The 25,473-nt window shown below is 42.1% G+C and overlaps 1 protein-coding gene across 1 annotated transcript in view; it reads left to right on the top strand.

The window, feature by feature from the left end:
• Positions 1-25,473, top strand: part of SLC9A7 (solute carrier family 9, subfamily A (NHE7, cation proton antiporter 7), member 7) — a gene marked incomplete at its 5' end in the record, with an annotated part of 39,453 nt that overhangs the window by 7,378 nt on the left and 6,602 nt on the right. Inside the window, 8 exons of the mRNA XM_009866089.1 lie at positions 2,272-2,377; positions 2,734-2,822; positions 2,937-3,050; positions 5,462-5,573; positions 6,881-7,034; positions 15,007-15,066; positions 19,982-20,045; positions 22,568-22,650. Coding sequence (XP_009864391.1) covers positions 2,272-2,377; positions 2,734-2,822; positions 2,937-3,050; positions 5,462-5,573; positions 6,881-7,034; positions 15,007-15,066; positions 19,982-20,045; positions 22,568-22,650 — 782 coding nt within the window. The remainder of the gene's footprint in view (positions 1-2,271; positions 2,378-2,733; positions 2,823-2,936; positions 3,051-5,461; positions 5,574-6,880; positions 7,035-15,006; positions 15,067-19,981; positions 20,046-22,567; positions 22,651-25,473) is intronic.

The following is a 25,473-nucleotide window of genomic DNA, read 5'->3' as shown; positions in this document are numbered from 1 at the left end:
TTGGGTGCCGCGGGGGGGGGGGGGGTGAGAATTCATCTGAGTGTACAGCCTCCAAAATTTTAGAGAGGTGATTTACATGGAGAAGTGACTGTGCGGAGAATTAACAGCTACTTGGTGTAATGCCAACTGCCATGGAGAATAATGAGGGTTTTCGTGATGGTTTAGGGTATTGTTTTGAGTGTAACCTTCTGAGAAAGTAGGGTCGCAGCCGAATGTGTGGCTGGGATATGTGTTTCAAAGCCCTCGCCCTCCTCCAAGTTAGCAGCGAATGCCATGGACAAGTCGGGGTGGGTGGGGAGCGAGTGGCTGGCCTCAGGATTGCCTCACCCTAACCAGGCGCCCATTGAAATGCTGCTGGCTGCTTGCCTCCGGTGTTAATAACTTGCTGGCTTGTTGTGGACACTTTATTCTGTGATAAAGCCCACCGGAGACTTTCCACTGAGTCTTCTGGGCTACTTGACTGCTGCTTGCAGGAGGCAGCCAAGAGTGCCGAGAGGAGTCCCTGACCTCCCACGCCCTGTGAATTTCCCATAAAAGCAGTGCTGCTCCTCGCCATTAAGATCCCCATCCCATACTGAGCCGTGTCTGCCCAAGCAGCAGTGTTGCCATGAGCTTTAGGTTGCGTAGTGCTACAGTGAGCCTGGGACGCAGCTGTGTTGCATGTGGAGAGCGATGGTGGATAACGGTGCAGCCCTGGTGGATCCACGGAGGTACCGATTGCCTTCAAATGAGCGGAGGAGAGTGCTACCACCTCACTGTTTCAAGTGCCCTTACTGTGCTCTTGCTGTCCTCCCACTTGGATTTCAGAGATGATGCTAGTTGTTAGCTTGCAGAAAGACCAGGAATCTTTCTACCACCCCTGTTAGCACATAGTTTCTTCTCCTAGGAGCTGTGCATAGCTGTGTGTACATCAGGTAGAGAATCACAGAATTGTTGAGGCTGGAAGAGACCTCTGAGATCATCAAGTCCAGCCTGTGACCCAGCACCACTACATCGGCCAGACCAGGGCACTAAGTGCCACATCCAGCCTCTCCTTAAACACCTCCAGGGACGGTGACTCCACCACTTCCTTGGGCAGTGCATCCCAGTGCCTGAGCACCCTCTCCGTGAGGAAGTGCTTCCTGAGATCCAACCTAAACCTTCCCTGACGCAGTCTCAGGCTGCATCCTCTCGTCCTGTCACTGGTTGCCCGGGAGAAGAGCCCGACTCCCACCTGACTACACCCTCCCTTCAGGCAGTTGTAGAGAGTGAGAAGGTCCCCCCTTGAGTCTCCTCTTCTCCAGGCTAAACACCCCCAGCTCCCTCAGCCTCTCACAGGACTTTCCCTCCAGTCCCTTCCCCAGCCTCGTTGCTCTTCTCTGGACCTGCTCGAGGGTGAGCTGTTTGGTGTTTACCTCCTGCCAGAGCAGTGGTGAGGAAAAAACAATCAACCAACCAAAAATCTATAAATATGTGAACAGCATTTTTTGTAGTATGTGAAGAGCTATATTTAACTCTGTTGAAACCTGGTCTACTACTTCAGTAGAACTGTTAATTCAATGTGTGTTTGACATTTGTCATGTTTTATTATCCTCTGGAAGATGAACTTGATTTTTCTTACCACTGAAAGGCTGCTCTGAATTGGCCTTTACTCTAAAACACATCAACACAAGGAGAAGAAATACACTTTGTTGTAGGCAGGATTTCTGCTTTGCCTCAAAAGTGCAGAAGTACCTATGCTTGCTGAGAGACTTGTCAACAAATCTGAGCAGAAAAATTCTGGTACATGTACTTCATCTTAGGGTTGCTGTAGTCAAGAACCCTGGGAATTAAATGTTTCTGACTGAATGTTATACTTTCATTTGAAGTTGGGGGGAGTCTTTATCTGGGAGGCGAGGGGGACTAGACCAAACCCAAAACAATTAAACCCTCCTGAAAAACTGAGACACACGATCTAAAAGGATCGAAAAGGCATGCCACCTGTACATCCCTTTCCTGCTGGCACTTTGCAGGGCAATATGACATCGAGTAAGATATTATCTTGAAGAGTGGAGCCACAATTATGACATCATGGATGTGCAGTAAAAAAATATCCAAAACTGACTGTTGCAAGGGTAGACTGATTCTGAAGTTTGTCTCAATGTGATGGAAATAATTTTTTTTTCTGCACTGAAAGTGTTTTGTTTTCCAGCTAGCATTTGTTGTTAGCACATGAAAGTGTTTTTCATAAACACTTGAGTACAGAGAAGCCAAGAGGTTTATTTTTTTTGATCCCTTAACAAATGACTTAACGTGACGAAGTTTACCAAGCTGCACTGCTTCCCCCTGCTGGAAACGGCTCTTTTCTTCTTGATGTCCTGGAGCACTTTCTTGCTTGCAGAAGCTTGTGGATTTACTGGTGAGTGGCTGGGATTCAGGCACATGGGAGACAGAAGACCTGTCTGTCGTAGCAGCCTTTTTTCCACTTTCTCATTGGAACTTTTCTATGAGAAACATGATGTTGGCACTTCAAGGTTTTTTTAATTTCAGTACACTGTTACTGAACGTGCAGCTCACTGTGTAACAAAGGCTTTTAAGAGCGATGGTTTGGTTCAAACATCACCTCCCCAACCTCGTATCTAATTCACTTAAAAATAAGGTTCATAGAATCTCAAGGTTAAGGATGATGTAGAAATTTAATAGAACTTGGGAAGGGAAAGTGTGTTGAGCTGACACAGTAAACAGACTGATTTTTACATGTGATTCTGTTCACAGGCGTGGTGGCTGTCCTCTTCTGTGGAATTACCCAGGCACATTATACGTACAATAACTTGTCAGTTGAATCAAGGAGTCGCACGAAGCAGGCAAGACTGTCTTTCAGCTTTTATACAGTGTATTGCTGTAGTAGTCCTTGTGCTATTGTTTTTGAGAAGCATCTTTATTGCTTGGCCTTTAACATGTGACTCTTTTCCCTCTAGCTCTTTGAAGTATTGCACTTCCTGGCTGAGAACTTCATATTTTCTTATATGGGTTTGGCACTGTTTACTTTCCAGAAACACATATTCAGCCCAGTTTTCATCATTGGAGCTTTTGTATCCTTTTTTGCTTTGTTTGTGGGGTTTCTCTATTATCTTACATGCCTGAAAACTTGTGACATCTGTTGGCTTTACCAAATAGAGGATGGTGGCTTACCTGAGTTTCCCTGATGTCTTGCAGGCACAATGATTTTGAGAACAATCTTTGGTTACCTCTGTGCCACACAGTTGTTGCCTCTATACCTGAGCAAGTGCTATAATTTCAGTAGATAAATAAATGGATATGCTTTACTGTGTGACTTAGCTATTGACAGCCAGCAGTGCTTGTATTGATCTTGTATTCAAATTTTGGACGCCTAGAAAAGTATTAATTTTTCTCTTTGCTTTCAACAGTCCCTTGAAGAAAGCAAACTTCAAGTAAATAAAGAGGACTATAGGTGAACAGATAATCTTTGAGCAATGTCCCAAAGGTAGAGGTCATGATCTCAGGTGATGGGAGGAGGAAGGAACTGTGCTGTAGTGCAGGCCGTGACATGAAGAGTACGGACTCCTGAAAGGTGCTGCTGTTGGAGGATGGTGTCCGGTTCTCGTTCTCCATGGATGACTTGGTACTTATCTCTCAAATTCCCCAGAACTGAACATTTTTGTAGTAGTCACATGCAAGCTAGGAATCACTAGATTCCTCTCTGCACCCTGCCCATGTAGAAATGGTTTGTTCACTATATTCCTGGCTGCCTGAAAATTAAGAGGCATTAAAAGTGTATGTGAAGCAATGGGAATTAGATTTCCAGTCTCGATTTCTCTCTGCCTGCTGGAGAAGTAGAGCTATCAGAAATGGAGATGAAACCCGGTAAAAGGACATATAAAGATGGTCTAATCCAAAACTTTTTCCCTCTCCTTCCTTTCTACTGTTTTTTCTCTCCTCTCTGTACTGCTTCTAGGGATTTATCACATTTGTCTTTATTTTCCTTTGGCCAATTTTTTTCTGAAACAATAATAAATTTTCTTTTCACGTCTGTTCTTTTGACTTAAAAAAGAGCTCTAGAGCTCAGCAGCCATGACATGAACAGAGTAGCTGCATCTCGTGTACTAAGAACAGTCATTTTTCGTCTTTGCAGCCTTCTGTCCTCCCTCAGGTTACAATATCTGTTTTGAGTTTATTTTCAGTATTTATTATTATTTTTGTTCCTTTCTCATCCTACCCACCTACCTTTTATTACATTCTCCATGTCTTTTTCTACCACTGCACTTAACCTCAGTTGCCTCTTGAGTGTTTTCCTAACTTTGTGAGGAGGACAACAGCACCTGCATTTTGCCTCAACAGCTACTGTCCCCATGAACACCTTGCGAAGATGAAATTTAGAGGCATCATTAGCTGTTGAAAGGTTGGACTGCAAAAGCAGAGCTGAAGCCTCAGTGTCATTAATGAAATCCTGGCCGTTATTCCTACATACAGTGGTCGTGATGGCTTCTTATGCCGGATTTCTGCAGTCCTCAAACGACTGCTATAAAAGTTGCTTGGAATAAATAGACAAAGCTTTTTGTATGAAGTAATAATCAAAACCTTATATTCCTAGAGACATAATTTCCTGCAAACAGTATTGCTTTATTTTTTGCTATGGCAACAACCCAGGCATGTCTAGAGCTCTTTCACGTTTTTGTTTCTTTTCTGTAAGAGAGTTGTTTCATTCTTCTCATGTTGTTATTGCAGCAGCAAATGATCAGTATTTGGTGGGCTTGTGATTGTGTTGGTGTTTCATAGGATTTTGGCACATCGCTCTAGTTTGTCCCAAAGTGTTTCTTAGATGGTGGAGGGTGTTTTCAACTTTCTGCTTCCGTGTTGGAATCCCTGGATGTTTTACACTCCATTAAGGGATGGAGTTTATCACATACTGTCATGAATTTCTGCAATACTTTTAACTACTCTTAACTGCATTGTAGTACTGGCAAGCAGTTTTTGGATTTATCATCTTAGTAACTTTCTGCTCTTAACTGCTTGCCAGCCAGTAGGAGATCTTGCCACTGAAGGAGCTGTAACGGAGTGACCACTTACTGGTCTTATGCTGCTTTTCCTTCTGTACAAAGGACTGCATACTTCTGTTGGTCTGAAATGCATACATGATTGGTGGTGGTGATGGTTGTAAGTGTGAAGTTTTAAGTAAAGTCTTCATTTGTACAACTGATAAACTTAATACTAAGTATTTAATACTAGTCATATACTGTGCATTAAAAAACTTGGTTAAAATTTGTTAGGTTAAAATTTAAGTTAAAACTTGTTAAAATGTGCATTTGGTGCAATGAGCTTTGTATGCATGTAACTGGTAAAAGTCTGTTTTATATAGACACAAGAACACTTGATATCATGAAGTAAATCTCTTCCTGGTAAAACAGAAGTTTCGTATTAGAGACAGATATCCAGCAGCGCATACTTCAGGAAAGTGAAATCCTTAACCCTCAGCTGTGAACAGATTGCAATCTTTCTGGGCAGAGCTGCACACATCTACCCTCTCTCTTTCTTGTTGAATTTGGGCAGAAGGCATAAGATCAGCTGGAACTTTCAGCACATGATGATGTTTTCAGGTAAACCCAGAAATGTTTGGAAGACAAAAAAAATATTTTTAACTCATAAGCAATTTATAATACTACCTTTTATTTTTATAATCCATATTCATGTATCCTGAATTGGAGGCTTACTGGTTGTTTCAATGTGCTATCGTGTGTTTTTCAACCTTTAAAGAAAGTGTCATATCTGGGAAGAGTGACATCTTGAAATGCCAGCTGCTGGCAGCAGGCAGTCACCTCATGTTGCGACTAGAGTATTTTCGTTTGAAGTGCATCTGAAGGGGATGGGGGAATTGGGATGTAGCTTTTCCAGAAAGTTATTTCTAGCTGAGATGATGTATGTGTTGTGCATAAACAGACAGCTGCTGAGAAAATTGAGGCGTATTTATGAGTGCCCTCTCCCACTTAGTGGGAGCAAGCAAGGTATTTGACCTGAACTCTCGTACGATTTCTGTCACACAAATAACTGCTCAAGTTTGTCATTTAAAGCGAATTGTGGAGTGTGTGTCTGTGTCTCTAAAGAGATGCATCCTCAAGAAGTGCCAGGTATGCCTCTGTATGCTAGAGCATGTAGAGAGGAGGGAGCCAGCCTCTTTCCAGTGGTGCCCAGTGACAGGACCAGAGGCAATGAGCACAAACTGAAACACAGGAGATTCCCTCTGAACATCAGGAAACATGTTTTACTGTGTCCAGGCACTGGCACGGGTTGCCCAGAGAGGTTGTGGCATCTTCATACTTGGAGATACTCAAAATCTGTCTGGATGGGTCCTGGGCAAGCTACTGCAGGTGACTGCTTGAGCAAGGAAGTCAGACCAGATGACCATTAGAGGGCCCTTCCAACCTTAACCATCCTGTAATTCCCCTACTTAAGAAGTCTGCAGATGGCCAAATGCCATGACTTGAGCTTGCTAGTAGAGTTTCATAGCTGGAGACAGGAAAGGGGGAGGAAATATAGTCTGTTATTAACTGGAGATTTTTTTCAGCTGATGACAATTAATGTCAAAAACTCACGTTTCAGTTATGGAATCAACTGGAAAATATGCACATTTTCATTTGGATTCAGGGAGCTGCTTGACTTCTGTAATCTTTCCTGTTAGTTTCCAGAAATATTTGTATCTTTTGTTGGTACTCATGGATTCCATAAGTAACAGAAAACTACTGTTCTAAATTATCTCTGGGCTTAATTTATTAGGGAAACTGAGGGAATTAACACTTGCCAGAGCCCAGTGCTTTCTGCCTGTCACTTTCTCCCTGTGTGACAGGGAAGGGAGCAAGGAAAGGTGCTGCGTTATAAATAGACATGTTCATTTCTTCCTTTCCCTCAGGTCTCAGGGGAGCCATGGCATTTGCTCTGGCTATACGAGATACCGCTACCTACTCCCATCAAATGATGTTCTCAACAACTCTCCTCATCGTCTTTTTCACGGTGTGGATTGTCGGTGGAGGCACAACTCCCATGCTGTCATGGCTGAACATCAGGTCAGTAGGCAACTGTGTACTGGGAAAACTTCACTTTTCAAGTGCAGCTGTGCTAATTAGGCACGGTCCGGCAGAACTTGTTTGATGCTTGCTAGAGGTGTCCTAGGCATTTGGAACAATATTTTTTATAGAGAAATGTGCTAGTGCAGACTAGTGGAGAAAATATACTCTGGTGCTGCTGAGATTCAACCTAAAGCTCTATGATGATCTGCAAGCAGATATGTAGGTACATGTCAGCCCAGTAGGGTAGGGCATAGTGGTGCCTGATACAGCAGCTCCTGTATTGAAAAGAAAGAATTCATCTGTCTACCATATAAACTTCCCTACTATATTAAGACATTTCTCCTGTCTTTAGGCTCTGTTATGTTTAAGTTAAATGGTGTCTTTAGTGTGTGCTGCTAAACTGAATCCACTTTAAACATCTATCCAAACAAATTTGATATTATCTAACCAACTGGGATAAATGGGATCCTGCTAGTCTTCTCTGTGTGTTTCCTCCTGTTTTGAGGAGACCTCTGAAAATGGTAAGCAGTGTGATTATAGATGTTTGTCTGTAAATTCTGACCAATACTTTGCACTTTTGGGCTGCCAATAGAGTCATGTTTGAGGATACTTATCAACAAAAGAGCTAGAGATCCATGAATCAATTGTTGTTAAAGACCACCTATATTATCATTCTGTGAAAGTTTTGGCACTCAGGGAAGCAAAGGTAAATAGAATGGAATGAAAACAATAGATGCTCTACAAACCCTTCAGTGTGTTTTTTGTTTATGCTTTTTGGCACTTGAAAGCTTACTTTGTGGTGCTTTCTAACTCTGCTAACCTTGTCTTAGGATAGGATAGGAAAAGAACAATCTTGGGTAAAACCAGTCTTTGGAAGAACTGGTCATTCTTAGGGACTGGTTCTGGTTTTGGCACAAGCAGTTCAGTTTTCCAATAGGTAGCAGGTGCTTTCTAGGTTGGCAAGACCAAAACGGGTAGGAGTCCCAGAAATGCTTGTGAACCGTTCTCATTGTAGGTAACATGCTTACAGCCAGAAACGGGCATTTCAGCACTGATTTGTGGTATCTCAGCTCTGACTAACAGAAAACATTGGGAAATCGCTGTTTACTTCTTTTTGGCTAGCACACCAGAAAGAAACATCCCTTCTGTGTAGTCAAACTCTCTGAAGATCATGTCGCTAACAACAGGTAATGCAACACCTGATGTGAAGTCAGCAACAAAACCAATTCCAGTGCAGTTGATCATGAGATACCACATCCTAATGATATTTCAAAGCACAGCCTGACTGGTCTCTGTTCCCATGAGAGCTGTGTAATGACTTTAAAAAGGTACCTGGAAAAGGTGCCATGTGCAGGTTTCCATTTCGCACCTCTGACAAAAGGAGATTTCTGCCCCATAGTGGTATATAAGGAACAACCGTACCGACACGTCTCTGCAAGCAGGGCAGGCACAGAGTCTGCATAGCTGTCAGTGTTATGGACTGTCCAAGCCATGGGGTACAAGGGAGCAGGACATGAGTTCTGGCCAGCAATACACAAGTAAGAATGCAGTCCATCTGCAGTCGCTGAGCAAAGTCTGCCAAGATCTGCCTGCAGTGTCTGTGATGGCCCATTGCTCTGGTTTGAGCTAAACAGAGCCAATTCTGTTCACTGATTTTACTTTTCAGCTCAGTCTCTTCTAAGAGGCTGCACTTTCTGAAGTTAGCAACGTGTTTTTGCCAACAGTGTCTACTACTAGAAGTGATAGCTTCTGATGTTTACAGTTATTGCCAGGGACTGGGATGCAGAAAGGCTCTTGCTGATACTTATTCCTATAGTGACCAAGGTCACCGCTGGCTCTTGTGTGCCACGCTGGGGATGCTGGGAAGTAAAAGGGGTCACCCGTCCTGTCCATTTCTCCCTGGAGGTGCAGCCTTTTACTTTTCTTGTGACTAACAAGAGTATTCCATTCCATATACGTCATATTCAGTATAAAATTGAGGGATCATGGGGGTAAAGCCCTCTTCTTCAATGGCCAGTGTCCAAGGGGGAGTCCATCCAGTCTTCTACCTTTGATCCTGATCCCGAGTTTCCGAATCCAGCTCCTGTGTCTGGTTCCCCTCTGCTGCAGAGCCTGGGGCTTCCCCAGTGCTGCCAGCTCTGCAGCATCAGTGGCAACTGGTATTGGGGGGCAGAAGTCAGGTTTGATATTGGTTTTATATATATTTAATTATTTTCATTATTCCCTTATTAGTATTATTATTGTTTTCTTAAACAATTAATTCTCGGCTGCAGAGCCTGGGGCTTCCCCAGGGCTGCCAGCTCTGCAGCATCAGTGGCAACTGGTATTGGGGGGCAGAAGTCAGGTTTGATATTGGTTTTATATATATTTAATTATTTTCATTATTCCCTTATTAGTATTATTATTGTTTTCTTAAACAATTAATTCGCTTTCCCTTCCCATTTGGGGAGGAAGGGTCAGAGAGCATCTGTCAGCATTTAGTGGCCAGCCAAGCCCTAACCCTCAACACCAACATGAAAATATCCCATGTCTCATTTCTACATGAGTGGATTCCAAAGCATCTTCTAAAGTGTGACTGCAACCAGGTAGGTGCTGGCATCCTGAGCCTGCTGCCCTCCTGCCTGCACCTCTTTTGCTGAGGTAGCGTAGCTGGGCATTTCCTTCAGACCTTGTCATCCAGCAAGGGCCAGGGTGCTCTGCTGACCAACTAAGTGATGGAGAACTGTGTTCAGTCTGTGGCTTCTGAGTGCAGTTGACCAGTACCTGGGCCACCAAGCTTCTTCAGCAGTAGGGCATGCTGAATTCTTGCATGTGGTCCAGCTCCCAGCCAACTGGGAAACAGTTTTGTGGTGACAGCTTTTTCTTCATCAAGCCTAGGGAGCAGTTTGTGGAAGCATCCAAGAACATGCACTTACTGCTTTAGCAGGGCTGATCTAGTTAATGAAGGAGACTCCATGAGCCTGGCTGATGAGTTGGTCCTGAAGGGAGAAAGGGCTAACACTATATCCATTCCAGGCTTGCCATTATAATCATAGAATCACAGAACAATTCAGGTTGGAAAAGACCCTTGGGATCATCGAGTCCAACCATTAACCCTACACTACAAGTTCACCCCTAAACCAGGTAGGCCGTACTTGCAAAAATCATTAATGTGCCCAACAAGGCAGAAGAGCTGGAAAGGCTATGATACCTTTCCTAGAGGAGCAGCTGCCAAAAAGCAGTTGGTCAAACCATAATTTTTGAGTGTTTAGCCATAGTTTTTTTGGGAGATTCACTGCTAGTAAGCAGTAATTTTGTCTGTCTTTTGTTTATCATGGATGCCAGAAAATAGATGGTTAAGTTCCCTATTAGTGGGAAGATGATATGTAAACAAGAGAACTCTACCCAGGAAGTATTTTATAGAACTGCATGGAGCTGCCTAGAGCTGCTTGCATTGAGTGCTGCTCTATCAATGATGGACACCGCACTTCTCGAGACCACATGAAATAAGATTTTTTTTCCAGGAGATGGCAGCCGTGTGAAGCTGATCGAGAATCAGAAACTGCTGGTAAAGTACCTTCTGGGACTGAGCACTTTCTGCTGGAAAACAAGAAGTCCTGTCTGACCTTAGAGATTTAAGAAGGGGACAAATTAATTTCTCGCTGAATTTTAGGAAGATGCTGCTTTTATCTTTTCCATCTCTTTGTACCCAGTGGAAGAGGGAGTGAGGAGGTGAAGTAAATGAAATACTGTCTCAGTGCCTCGCTCAGCAGCACAGTGCACAGAGCTGATGAAGTCCTGTGGCCATGCAGTAGGCAGCTTGTCCCTGGGAAGGCTGGAGAGCCTTGGGATGCTTTCTGAGCCTCGGCACTTTGCCTATTATGTTAGATTGCAAGAGGCTGGAAATAAGTGGTGTTCCCATGCAGGATTATTTAGCATAAAAAGTGGTTGAAAGATAAAACATGGTTTGCTTCTTAGATAAAGTCAAGGGACATAGGAAACGAACGCCATTTGTGTATTGGACTTCAATGTCAGGATTTGTGTGGGCTCCTGAAAGTCTGGCTCTGATGTGAAGTTCAGAGCAGTTGTATCCTGGTTGTCTTTGGCCTTTTTGGAAGGAAAGATAAAACGTCACCTGTTACAAAGTCCTCATGAAGTAGTTGGCCTTTCTCCTGTGTAGAGGCGAGGAGACCCTTGTCTTGCTTTAATGAAGAGTCAACCAAACTGACTGGTTGGTAAGCTGGTTTAGCTTACCCGGTCGTAGTGTGGCAGAGTGGCATCACTGCAATCCCATGGGTACTGGTCTGCCCATCAGCAGGGCTTCTGGGTGGCCCCTTCAATAGTTCCCATGAGGCTGTGATGGGCTGAGCTTCTTTGGCACATGTGTGTTCTACTGGGCAAGTCAGAGGAGCTAAGACAACACCCAAAGGTCTTATTTAAGGTTGAACCTACATGATTTAAGTGGAACAGCACCGGAGAGCTGACTCTAAGCAAGACTTCTAGCTCGGCTTGACGCCACTGTGTTCATGGGGAGGCAGTTTGTGCGTGTGTGCGGCAATGACTACACGAGGTTATAGAGTTGCTTTGCTGTGGCTCAGAGGCACAGGCATAGCAATTGGGATGCCTGCTTTGTCCTATTACAAAGTGCTCATGAAGTAGTTGGCCTTCCTCCCATGTAGAGGCAAGAAGACCCTTTACTTCTGGTGGCCCCTTCTCTCCCATGACATGAAATGCATTTAGAAGGCGGATGAAGAGGCTAACATGGAAATTAAGTTTTGGTAAAGTAAAAAAACTTTTGGTAAAATTAAAAAAAAAAAAAAGGAAGAAATTAGGCAAAAATGCTCTCTGCTGCCCCTTGGTCTGTTCTGAATGTGTCAAGTAATCCGAAGAGTGGGTATCTTTCCAAAGATACCAGTGTACCAGGGTCAGGCTTAAATGTACAGCAAAGCAGAGGACCCATGGTGTGTAGCTGAGACTTAACTTCAGTTTGCAGTTTAAGTGGTTGCAACAGTAAGGTCATCACAGCAAAATTTAGCAAAAAAATAACAGGATCTTTAGGTGCTTTCAGTTTCTGCCACTGGATGCTGAGCGAGTTAAAAATTAACACCAGAAACTGGATCTAAAGCCATGATGTCACGTGTTTGAGTTTCTTGGCTGTCTATCAGTGGGACATATCCAAGCATGTGAGTGGTAAGCATTTATACTATTTTAGCACTAGTTTACTTTTTTCTTAGAAATTAAGGCATGACTTGGATATTAAAAATACAGTTTCATCATCTGAGACTAAAACAAAGAAACAATTTCCTGCCTGAAGTTTTAACAACTTCAGCAAACTCAAGAGCACTGTAAGTCAAAACTGGCAAAGTTCCTCTTTTCGGAAAAGTAGCTGACGTATCTTTCCATTTATTTGTCACAGGAAAAAAGGGAACTCCTAGCATTTGTATTGCAAAATACTGTTTTTTCCATTTTTCATTAGAGGTTATTGACCTGGTTTTTTTCTTGTTGAATCCAGCAAAATGTAGATTAATGCCTTCCTCTTCTTTGTAATCTGCTTCAAATGTGGAAGTTTATGTTTATTTTAATGAAGTAATTTCAGTTATACATAGCATCCTTCCTCTAAATCTTGAAGCATTATATCTTTCAATTTAAAATACTTTAGGTATCTTTCTACCATAAAAGTTAAAGGTTGCAGAGTCAATGTCAAGTTGTGTTTTTACTGCCTTATGTCTGACTTTGCAAATGCAATCTTTTTAAGAGCTTTCTATGTAGTGGTTGTTGGGTTTTTTGCTGGTTTTTTTGGTCTGTTTTCTTTAAATGAGCAAATTGAAGAAGAAATCTGAGAACATTAACTCTCACGGAGCTGCGATATTATCTATCTGGGATGGTGGTAAAACAGACAGCTTGGTGGCAGTCTCAAGTTATGCTCTGTTATCTTACCCTGGGTGATCCTACAATAAAATGTGCATTTCTTGGTGTGCTGTGATGGCAGGAGGTGAGTGCTGATGATCCAGCCTTGTGTTATGTTTCAGGCTGGAGTGAGGGATGTCTAAGAGGGAAGGTACATCATTTTGTTTTGCAGCCTGTTTCCATTATTTTACAACTTATATCCTTCACTTCTAGCTGCGCTCTGCTTGAAGGACAGATTCACAGATACAGGTGCTGTCCGTTGCCCTCTGTTGTGGGCTTTTTTCCTTTAACCATATCTTTTTCTGCATTGTTTTCTCCAATTGTCTTTCCTTATCTGGTTTATCTCATCTTCTTCCTTCTTTTCCAATCTCTAGTTTTTCACCATCAATCTTGAATCTCTCTTAATGGAAGTGCAGTGCAGCCTCTGAACCTCCGGCCTCACCCCTCTGGGCCTTTCTCTTGGTAGGAAAGAGATTGCCTCCGCTTTGGGATGTCTGAAAGTAAGCACGGGAGGTGATTCCTTATCTCTGCTTTTGTGCTCCGAAACATAGCAATTCACATCAGAGAGAATGAGTGTGGGGAAGGCCCAGACCCTATATGAATTAGGTTGAGATGTAAGTAGAGCCCATGGGTAATACAGGTTTAACTGCCAAGCTCTGGCATGCCTTAACAGGCAATTTCAAGAGGAGTCATTACCTTGCTTAGGTCAAGTAAAGAAATGCCCAAAGGCACTCTAAAACCAACCTGAAGCAACTTTTCCTAATTCCAGGGATGGTTTTTTTGTGATTGGTTTAGATTTTTATTTTTATTTCTTTAAGCATGGTGGTGGGAATTCTCTTCTTCAGCCATCTTCTGAGAAACAATTGAACTCTTCTAAAATAGCTTAAATTTTCTAAAAATGCTGCACTCATTATAGACATCTGGGAAAAGTTCAGTATACTAACTTGGCAAAGATACAGCAAAGAGGAAGAAGTCATAGAAAGGAAGTTATTGGGCAGTCATTAATTTTAGTTTTTGCTGCATATGCAGAGCTGTCTCAGTGCTGGCATTTCGGAGCAGAGTGCTCTGACTTGGAGTGTACGCCGTATGGAAGAAGAGCTATTGAACCAGGAACCCAAACCAAATCTCTCCAAAGTCTGGTATTTGCCCCTGCCTTCAAGGATTAGATGAGCACATGCTCTTCGTAGTACAAGCTCTGGCCTTAAGTATTTGGTTCATTGAGATGTCAGCCTGCAATCAGAGTGTCTACACCTACTCTTTGTGAAGTGCGGCCTCTGTGGATATATGATCATCTAGGCTTTTTTCTTCTTTTTTTCTCTTTTTTTCTTTTTTTTTTTCTTTTTTCTTTTTTTTTTTCTTTTTTTTTTTTTTTCTAATCTGCACAGTATATAGTTTGGGTACAATGCCTTCATGGAAGAGGGCAGGGGGGAAAAGACCCCACAGGCTGCTAAGGAATTTACACATGAAATAATAGAAACCAAACATGATTTTGCTTGTGCTTTTCTTTTTTGAAGTAAAACATACTCTGCTATGACTAGAGATTAATTACATTAAACATGGGTAGTCAGTTGTTAGTTAAACCAAGGGAGTGATTTAGTATGTATTACCAGTTGTTTTGGATCGCTCTGAAACTAGGCAGCATTGATGACCTCTTTCATATATGCAGAGCTTCCTGCGACTGCTTTCTTTAATGACTTTTTCTCTTTTAGACCATATGCAGGTCTGAAGCAGTGGGAATTGTCTTAAACTGTCTCTGTGTAACACCTCTCTTGAGAACTTTGAATCTCATTTTCTGGGGGAGGTAGCCTGTCACGTTTTGCCAACCTAAATCTGAACGGAGGAAGTACATTACAGGACATCTCAATCATACAGTGCCGCTGTTGTTACTTTTTATGATTTTGTCATTTCGTCATTGTTCTGCTATTCTTATTCTTGTATGCCTTGTCTTTTTTTGATTGAGTAGGATTTGTTATTTGTTTGGTTGGGTTTTGTTGTTGTTTTGCTTTGTTTTGCTAGGGAGCTCTGTAAAGCTACCATCTCATGAGCATTTTGTCACTCACATTGCATTCTTGTACTGTACCAGAGTTGGTGACCGTGTTTCATCGGTGGAAGAGATGAGTGAAAGCCGCTGGCTATATTTCAGGTGACACTGTGCTTTTCTTGATACCAAAATAACCTGATGCTTGGCTTTCTTCATCTTTATAACACTGTAAGTGTGTGCCCTTCTCCTACACTATGGCATGCTGCTGCTGCTTCTACTTTTCTGCAAGGTGGCGTAGATGTTCCTCAATTCTGAGTCTGTTCACTTCTGAGCTGGGAGCACGTGGATCACACAGCATGTCTTTAGCTCAAAAAACCCCCCCAAAACACCACGTCTTTTAACTCTATGCATGGGTAATTAATGAAGCAAAACTAGCATCTCTGGCTTGGGAAGACTTCAAAGCCAAGAAATCACCAATATGGTCCTATGATCTTTAATCACACAAATTCTTAAGCATTCATTGGGGTTGTTTCGTACAACTGTTCAGGTTTGAAGGCACTTTGTAGATGATTTTGCCCAGCCACTTTGGGCAATGCAGGCTCATGGCCCAGAAGGCCAGTTGCATCCTGGGCTGCATTAAGAGAAGCGTGGCCAGCAGATCGAGCGAGGTGATTCTGTCCCTCTGCTCTGGTGAGACCTCACCTGGAGTACTGCATCCAGCTCTGGAGCCCCCGACACAAGGACATGGACCTGTTGGTGCGGGTCCAGAGGAGAGCCACAAAAATGATCAGAGAGCTGGAGCACCTTTCCTGTGAGAGCAGACTTAAGAGAGTAGGGGCTGTTCATCTTGGAAAAGAGAAGGCTCCAGGGAGACCTTATAACAGCCTTCCAGTACCTGAAGGGCGCTCCCAGGAAAGCTGGGGAGGGACTGTTCACAAGGGTGTGTAGTGACAGGGTGAGGGGGAATGATTTTAAAATAAAGCAGGGTAGATTTAGATTAGATGTTAGGAAGGAGTCCTTTACGATGAGGACGTTAAAATGCTGGCACAGGTTGCCCAGAGAGGTGATGGAGGGCCCATCCTTGGAGACATTCAATGTCAGGCTTGATGGGGCTCTGGGCAACCTGGTCTAGTGAAAGCTGTCCCTGCTCACTGCAGGGGGGTTGGACTAGATGACCTTTAAAAGTCCCTTCCAACCCAATGCATTTTATGATTCTGAATATATACAGAATATGTATGTAAAGAAAATTCTGGGATGAGGCAATACTAGGTTTATCATGTAACCTGTCACTTGAAAGTTCCCAGTAAACTGCTAAATTTGCCAGAGATGCAGTACATTAGCTTGTATAGAGAATCTGAGAACCGTTATGTGTTAAGTCATTCTTGGCTGTTGCCACAATGATTACATATGCTAGAATGTGATAAAACCTGGTATTTTGTCATCTATGTCATCACTTGTCATCTATGTGTTGTAGTGCCTTGGAAAGATTTTTGAAATATGATAAGAAATGGTTCCACCCATTTGAAAATGACATAGCGGAGAACTTGATGTAGTTCTGTCTGCTTTTTTTTACCATTCCTTTCCATACATTTAGTTCCACTTTGTGTTCTGCATTTTGTATGTCAACCGTTTTCTACCACGCTGTTTAAAGTACTGAATTATACATGGACTTAACATTTGAATGATCAGCTTAAAGTTTGAGTAAATGCTTGCTGTATAATGCCGGAGTTGTAGTTGTAGAGTAAGGGCCAAGAAGGTCTGGAGTCAGTTAAGAGCAGAAATGTGGTGCATCAGTATTGGGTGTTGAGCTCAAGGGTAGTCCCTTTGCTATTACACAACTCTTAAAGCATCAAAAGCCTTTTATGCCTCAAAAACAACAAAAATTGTTTTAATTAGGGAGGAGTGAGGAAGTATACTTAAAATTGGATTAATTTTTAATGTAGCATACTCTTGTCTACAGATCTCTCTAAACTCCCTAAGGCACAAATAAAGACAGATGAAATTTATGTACTAACTGTCTGTACTGAAGTACTAAGGTATCTATCAAATACACAGTTGATGCCCCTGGGGGAAATAGATGGATTTTTCACCAGTTTTGGGATGGAGATATATATATATGTGCACTGTTACAGCTGAAAGGCTGCTCATAGGCTTCATTTGACATCTGCTTTTTAAGAGTTACTTATTCAAATTGCTACTGTACAGTGCCAGGGAATCCACACATGTACTTTAAGGTAAGGATGAAGTAACTAAATGCTTTCTGTGCTTCTCTTCACTATAAGGGAGAATGGTTTTTTGGTATTGTTTTGTTTCAGGTGATAAAGGTGAGTCTTTCTTAGAAATTGGGGGCAGGGCCTGCAAAAACATGATGTTTGTCATGAGACCAGGGTTTATATACGTTGAAACTTATACAGGCAGACTTGCTAGAAAAAAGTACAGCTTCCTATACAATTCATGCTAGAGCAGAGGGTAAGACATAGTGTGCTGGCTGAAAGATACAAAACATAGTTGTGGGAATTCAGAATAGTAATGTGTTTTGTTGTTGATCTGTGGACTGAGGAACACACTTTGAAACATGAACTTAGAAAAAGTCATGTCTAGAAAGGAATTAGAAGTACTCAAAATATGAATTCACCTGAAGAATAATTTGGAAAAAAACCCACAATTAAATGGACATCTGTGCCGATGTACTATTTCAGTACTGAAAGAAACATCTGTAGTAAGAATCTTTTTCTAAAAGTCGAATCATTTTAATAGAGAAAATATCTCTTTTCCTCTTCAGCACAACAGTGAACCCAAACACCTGGCCTGTGAGATACTATGAATTTGCACTGAACAGTGTGGTCATCCTGCTTTGGTTCTCCACTAAGGACCCTTCCCCTGCCCAAGGGCAGTTAAAATCCCTAAACCAAATACCCAGCCTTGTAAGTCAAGTAAAAGCTGAGACATTCTGAATTGTTTGGTTTTCTTATGTACTGTGAAGTGAATGGGTAGCTCAGTGAGTTAAAACTATTTAGGGAATGCAAGCTATGTTCATCTTCTGGAATGAGCTTCCTGAGCTCCCCGTTGGTATTGCCAGCTGCACAGCAAAAAGGAGCCTCGCTGCTGTGCATAGTGCCTTGAACCTCCCCGATGTGCAGCTGGAGTTTGGAAAGCCACAAATCCATTTCTTTTATTTTTGTGTGTATTTATAAAGGACTGTGCAGTCAGAGAGAGATAGAGAAAGAGAGAGCGAGCAGGTTTCCTGATGTTGCTTGTCAGCTTTCTGCATAAGGCTCCATTAGATAGCAAGTTTGTCTGCAGGAAACCCTTCTTATCATGTCTTCACTGCTTAGCGATAGCCCTAAGCAGTAAAGTCTAAGCCCCTGTAACCTTTCAGAGGTCTTGTGTGTGGTGTTCTGTTTGAGCATGCATTACAGTCTAGTACACAAATTGTCTGTCCAATGCTTCCTGAAACTGGTGAAGCTTTTTAGTCTTGAGGCTGATCAGTGCCAATGAATTCCCAGGCCAAATGGGCCGAGGGGTTAAGATGACTCTGTATGTGGGAAAAGGAAGTTATGAGGAAAGAGAAGAGACTGGAAACAATTCAAGCAGAGGACTGGGTTAGCGCTACCTCTATATGAGGCTGCTGCAGGCTGTGTTAGAGTGGCCTTCTGGATTTTCCATGAACTACATTAAGTCGTGTGAGGCCTTGGATTTCCCATGAGTCAAACAAGGATGAGGTAAATCTTTAGTTCAATGCCTACTTTTCTTCTGTTGTTCTATTAGAATGCTCTGCCCTGGAAATTAAATGAAGGTGTTCCCTTTTTAGTTTAATCCATGCCATCATCTGTGCCTGAAGGTAAATCGTGTCTGGATCACTGCTTGCATTTTTCAAGCATATGTCCCTGGGACACACAAATGATATTGTCTTACCAGTAAGGTTCTTTTGGTTTCTTGTGGTCCTCAGGGTTGTTGAATAAACTCTGGATAGAAATAGCTGACACGAAGTCTAGGTAGCAAAGAAATTGCACTAAACCAGCTCAGACCCTTCCAAAAGAGGGGGAAATGAAGAAGTTGGCCAGACAATGTGTTTTTGTTATTGCATGCATTTTCCTCTATTTATTATGTAACATGGTAGGACTGAAACAGAACACATATGAGACTGGAAACGCTACCTAACATTTGAGGTTGGAGGACTATAAAACAGCGCAGAGATTACAGCATGAACAGGATTCAAAACTAAGCAAGTCTAATCTTAACCAGTAGCTACCCCCAAAACAGACCAGAAAAACCTGAACATAATTACAAGGATTAAATACTTATCTTCAATACAAGTACTATGTGAAAGGATGATTCAGTAGTAAGATGCTTGCTAATTATGCAAAAGCAAGTAGACAGTTTCTTATTAACATATTATTCTGTATTTACCCACTATCTCATTACACAGACCCTCTCTCACTCAGGTAGGAAGCTGGACTAGACAGATGTCATGTTAATCCACCATGGCTGTGTTGTGTTAGGTGAATGAAACTTGCAGTGATTTGATATTGTAAGTCTTTATAAAGTATTTTCTTTGCTTCACACAGTGCATTAAAACTTTGCGTAGTGGTTGTTTTTGTTTTGTTTTTTTTAAAAAATCATATGTTGGAGCCATTCTCAGGCCTGTCTGACAGTGAAGTTATTTGCTGTGTCAAATGTTTAGGCCAGGCTTATTCTTAGTGTCTGGTTTTGTTCTGCTGGACATGAGGAATGTTCTCCACTGAAGAAGGTGTCACCCACAGTTCACTTTTTAAGAAAAAAATTGTATTTGCCAGTGTCCTGAAAGAATTGGCAACAAAGGTAAGCGGTTAAAGTTGATGCCAAGATGGAGTTAAAAGCATTATCTACAGGTAGCTGCTGCTTGAGTGAAAACGTATATTGTTTATAGCTGTGTATCTGCAGGGCATTAATAGCTCTTCCTCAAATTATTCTTATCACCTCTCTGAATGCTGCTTTGCTGGGTGCTTAAAGTGCTTCTAAAATGCATTCTGCCAAACTTACAGCATTTGCTACCCTCAGTAACACCACTTGCTTTGTTTTCCTAATGTTTCTGTAGGGTTGGGGTTGACCCAGATCAGGATCCTCCACCTACTAATGACAGCTTTCAAGTCTTACAAGGAGTAAGTAATTACATAACTTCTCTGTTAGGCTGATCTTATTTTATAACCAAGAAGATAAAGAATTGCAGAAGCTATGTGCATGGATAAAAAATTTCTATCCTAGCTGGCAACTCAGCAATGTGTTTTACTTTATAATATTCAAGTAATGCCTAACAAAAAACATTCTATGGTATTGGGTCTAATGCTGTGGCATTCAAACTTTTCTGTGCATACAAGGCAACACACACCTTCCCAAATCTACTAATACACTTTAACAACGTGCTTCCTTTTTCCCCCACCCATCCACCATGCTTGCTTTTAATATGCTACAGCATAAACAGTCCTCCCCAAGTCTGACCCAGAGATAATCCTCTTGGCTTCTGTTCAATAATTGATACCAAATTTTGGCCCTTGGACTTGCTTAGAATCAAAGATTAAGTTCACTAATCCGATCTCAGCTCCTGTGTAGTGTGCTGCAAGCCAGCTGGATCTTGCCTGTACTACTTGTATGAGGCAAGAGAAGCACTGGAAAACTGTCATTTATATTCACCGAACTGTTTCTGTGAATCTATAGTGCAGCTTTCTATGCATCAGTAACAACCCAAGACTTTTTTTTTTCCCCCTACACTGTACTATTGGCAAACAAGACTATGAAAAGAACATTGTTCAAAACAGAAATTTCAGTTTTCCTCATCTATAAACTAAGTGAATTCACAGGAGTGAAAGGTCTGGAAAAATAACCCAACCCAATGTTTCCTGAGGCTTAACTGGGAGCTTCTGCTGTCCAGTCCTTAGTTTATACTCTCCCAGGGTGCTGCCTGAGACTAATTGTTCAGTAGCACAACCAGTTCCTTATGAAGCAACCTGCAAGAGGATGTTAAACAAGAGGGAAGACAAATGGCTTTGGACCAGGGGATGCACAGGGTGCAAGTGTGTGAACTTTGTTTTGTAAGCCTCAGGTTGTGTGCTGCTGATGTACAGGCTGGTCACAGACACGTGCATGGGATACTTGCTGTATTTGGGATCAGCTTTCTAATTAGTAGCTTCTCTTGCTTTACCTTTTTTTTGTTTTATTTTTTTGGGGGGTTGGTTTTGGTCACAGGTTGTACAGGTGAGAGTTACCTGCTCAGGAAGCATCTCTTTCATTGCAGAAATTACATTAAGCGCCTCTGTAGAAGCCTGTGACCAGCACACAAAATAGATTCTGAAATCATGGATTTGAGTACCAAAAAGGGTGAACTTGATTTTTTGTATCTATCTGAAAGCAACCGGAAGGCCAGGCCTCAAAACACCTTTTACAACAAAGGCCAAGGTTATTGCCCAAAAGCAAGGTTAGGATGCGATATCGTGCTAAGATGACTTTGGCCAGTTCAGACTGAGAATGTCAGTACTCGAGGAATTGCTTTAACAGGAAGCAGAGCATGGGCATTCTGTTCTCATTCAGTGCCGGAGTTGAAGTATCTTGTTTGCCTTTTTCCCATGTAAATATAAAGCACTTACCCATTTGTTTCCCTCTTTAGCTGTGCATTGCATTCCTAATAGAGTCCATTTGTCAGTTCCCTTCAGATTCCTCTTTCTTTCATCAAGCCAAGATGAGCAGCATGTCACAGTCAAAGAAAATGTATAATTTAGGATGAGGAGGAATGAAAATATGTTAAGCTTTAACTCTTGGTGGATCGTGGATTTTTTTCAGAGCAGAAAAACACAGGGCAATCCTGCTTTTTCTTTTCCAGTAGTTTGGAAGATGATTCATACAAGGCATTCTCGCTTCATCTGTTTTCCTGTGTTTAACTTTGGCCCCTGGCCAAAAAAACAAAAATAAACCAATAAAACACCAACCCCCCAAAAACCAAAACAATAACAAAAGTAAAAACAAATGCAGCTGCAGATCAGCTGGTGTGATGATTTGCAGCACAGCTAGTAAACACTGTTAGCACTTCTGAGGTTGATTCTAGTGCTCAGTTGTGATTTTATCTGGATTCCCTTTTAAGCATGTTTCTCTTAAGTGTGATGCATGTCATCAAGTTTGTCAGAGTTTATCAGGTATGATAAATTCCCTTGTTCTTCCGAAGCAACAATAGGCTTAAGGAAAGAACATCAAATAGACCTTAAGTTAAGGAAGCCAAGCAAGCAATGAATAGGGACCAGTCTAGATTCTTCCAGTTCATTTATTTGGGGAAGAGAATGAGGATGAGACATCAGTGAGGCTTATTTGTCAGTTCTGGCCTTACTTCTGCATCCAGTACTGCATTAACTGTGCAGTAAGCTTTTAGACTCAAGGGAGATTGGTGGTAAAGGGTTTACTAAGCTACCCTGAGAGCAATGAAGAGAGCCTACTTCTCTGCAGTCATTTCTCATCTTTCTAGGGAAAGTAACCTTCTCAATATAAGCATGTCTCTAACATTTTTGTGTGCTTCAGGTACAGTATTGAAGTAATTTGACTTTTTTTTGGAGAGGATGTTATAATTGGAATGATTGGAATGTATGATCTGTTGGGTTTTTTTCTCTCTGAAATAACTGAATATGTTTTTATCTTATTTTAGGATGGCCCAGATTCTGAAAGAAGGAACAGGACAAAGCAGGAAAGTGCTTGGCTCTTCAGGCTGTGGTATAGCTTTGACCATAAGTATCCTTTTGAAAACACCAGTTAGCTTCAAGGCATGGAATGTTAATTTGTTTTCTCCTTTCCATGTACCCCTATGTAGTTTTAAGCACTTGGAAGAGTCAAACAGGAGAAAGATCATGTATTTAACAGATTCAAGGCAAAAAACTGAGGCTTGAACTCATTGACTCAGAAGACAGGCTTTTCCTTTCTCTAATGCATGGTATGTCACGCTTGCTAGAGGACAGAAATCATTCAGTTCTAGGAGCTGAAGTCCCTGAACAATAATACAGGCAACACACTATTTCAGATCTTCTGATTTGTTCCATTAATCTGTTCTCATCTCCACTGATGCTTATAGCACAAACTAGTTTTCCAGTTCATTGTACATGCCTAAGCCCCGACTCCTTGCTCTGGAGAGCCATCTGCTTTTGTGATGTTCTCTTTGGAAACCTCTCGTTGATATGGGAAATCCTGGAACTAAAAATCTACACGTGATCCAGCTTATTCCCTTCCGTATATCCCGAACTTCCTATGGGTGTTAAAGCAGAGAGTGTGCTTGTGTGCGTATAATACTGTACAACCATTCTGAAGCTATTATACTATAAACTATCTAGTATTATGAAACTAGATATTACCTTAGATAGCCTTGTTTAAGCTTCTGAGCAATTTTTGTGTAGTCCTTTCATGCTTGTGTCTTTTTAATTTACTTGGCATATTCTTAATCAATGTGTCATACAGGTACCTCTACTTAACAGCTTACGCTCATTTAGTGGAAAATGACAGTCTTGAGGCCATGGCAAATCACTTTTACCCAGAAATTCAAACAAGTTTCAGTTCTTGATTCCTACTATTTTCTGGGGAAGTTAAATGTGTGGAAATACCTGTGGCAGGGCCTTAACCTTGTTGTGAGAAGCCAGTCTCTTCACTGGCATCTTGGCCATTGGTTAATGAAAGATTGCTGGCCTAGTAGTTTCCTTCTAAGCTTAAGCATCAGGATTTCCCACCCAGGGAACCCAAGTATGGTGGTGAAAGCATTCAGATCCTAATAGCGCTTGCCTGTTTGGGATAAGATCTCTGTGTGACTGATGCTTTCAGATGCAGTAATACTGGGCCAAAGCCCAGAAGGGAAGGGTGTGTGCTAGTTTAAATATTCATAATTTTTAGTGATTTCAAGTTCTCCCTTTGAGTTGTAGTGGCTGGTGTCAAAGTGTCTTGAGGTCAATTTTTTGTTATTTAAAAAACAAGACAAAAACCCCCTCACTTCTGTGGTAAGAGCACGGAAGGATCTGTCTGTGGCTGACTGCTCTTTTTTTGTCTTTTTAAGAAGGAAGCAGAGCCATCCTCTTCCCCTGCCTGTACAAAAGGGATGTGGCCGATGGGGAAAAAAAAAAAAAAGAAGTTGGCAATGCTGACTTCCCCTCTGCTGATGCTGCAGCTGCAGCCAGGGTGGGGGCTAGGTGAAAATTACAACTCAACTAGCTGTTTCACAGAAACTTGAAGGATGCTGATAGGGCATTTGCTTTTTCAGTGGTCACTAGCAGTCTTTAGGGAAGGTTTCTATGAAGTTTGTGCCAAGGAAACTGACATCCAGAGGCAGAACTGTCTTTTATTGTATCTTAGAGGTAAAATTCTGCTCCTTCTATTGAAAGGAGGCATTCAGGTAAACATGTCTGGGTGGGCTTAAATCGTACAGAAGGGATGATCTTTAGAATTGCCACCACCGTACCATGGCTAAATGTAAAAATGTTTGGTTTTTTTACTGATGAATACACTTAGTTTGTGGGTAGAAAGACAGATTGTTTCAAAATTCACTCTTTGCAAGGGAGCTGAACTTGACAAAGATGCAAATAAGATGCATTTGGCAGTGTCTTCCAATGCTCTGGCTATTGCCTGCGGAGCTCTGTGTGGATGAATACCTGGGAACTTCATCCTGTGGAGCGCGGAGTTCGTTTAATGTTGTGGGCTGTCCCCTGGGTTCCCCTGCTGCTGTTAAACCCAAAGAACATTGCAACTTTGTTGATGCACCCGGTGTCTTTTACTGAGTTTGTTTTATTACAACCCAGTCACTGCGTTCCTGTCTGCCACAGGGCAACAGGGAGGCTGGTGGGTTAGTGTGAGGGCAAGGAGTTTATTTCTTTCCAGGATTGGGTGTAACCACTCTGTTGTGGGAGGAGGGAAGGAGGAAACATAACTCTGCAGTGGCATAATCATGTCATTATATGCTCAACTGAACAGGCTATGCCAAGCTCTGCGAAAAGGGAGGGATACATCTCCACTAAAACAGTCCCTTTTTTAACCCCCTCTTTCCCCTAAGCACCTTGACCTGCTGAGGGGATCAGAGAATCTGTCACATTCCCAAATAGACTTGATTCTCCCTCTGCTTACAGGCCTAAGGAAGTAACTAGGATACATTCAATGTATATTTATGTTTAAAATAATCAGATTCACTTGAAAAAAAACAAACCCACAACAATCCAAAGCCCTGTGGTCCTGATTTCAGACAATATTTGGAAGTCTTAGCGCTTTCCTCCTGAGCTCTGTGCTTGTGTCAATCAAATCAGCGTGCCGCTCTGTAGCAGGGACACCTTTTTTGACGTTTTGTTGGGCATATCATCAGTCTAGATACTAGTGTGAGCAAATACGGATTTACCTGGGGACAGACCTAGGAGAAGAGGTGTAAAGACACCTTCCTGCCCCACCCCTGTGCCCTCAGTGTAATCTAGGTAGCAGTGCTTTCTGTGCTGTGATACAGGGTTCCTGCCGTACAGTTTGCTTGTGTGCACTGCAGAGATGTCTTTGAGCCTCTGGTCTTTAGAACTCTGGTACCATCTCTGCGGCTCATTG

This window comes from Apaloderma vittatum, unplaced genomic scaffold (genome assembly GCF_000703405.1).
Source record: "Apaloderma vittatum isolate BGI_N311 unplaced genomic scaffold, ASM70340v1 scaffold383, whole genome shotgun sequence".
NCBI lineage: Eukaryota > Metazoa > Chordata > Aves > Trogoniformes > Trogonidae > Apaloderma > Apaloderma vittatum.
The sequence above is the reverse complement of the archived record's forward strand: the minus strand, read 5'-3'. Positions and strand labels throughout refer to the sequence as shown.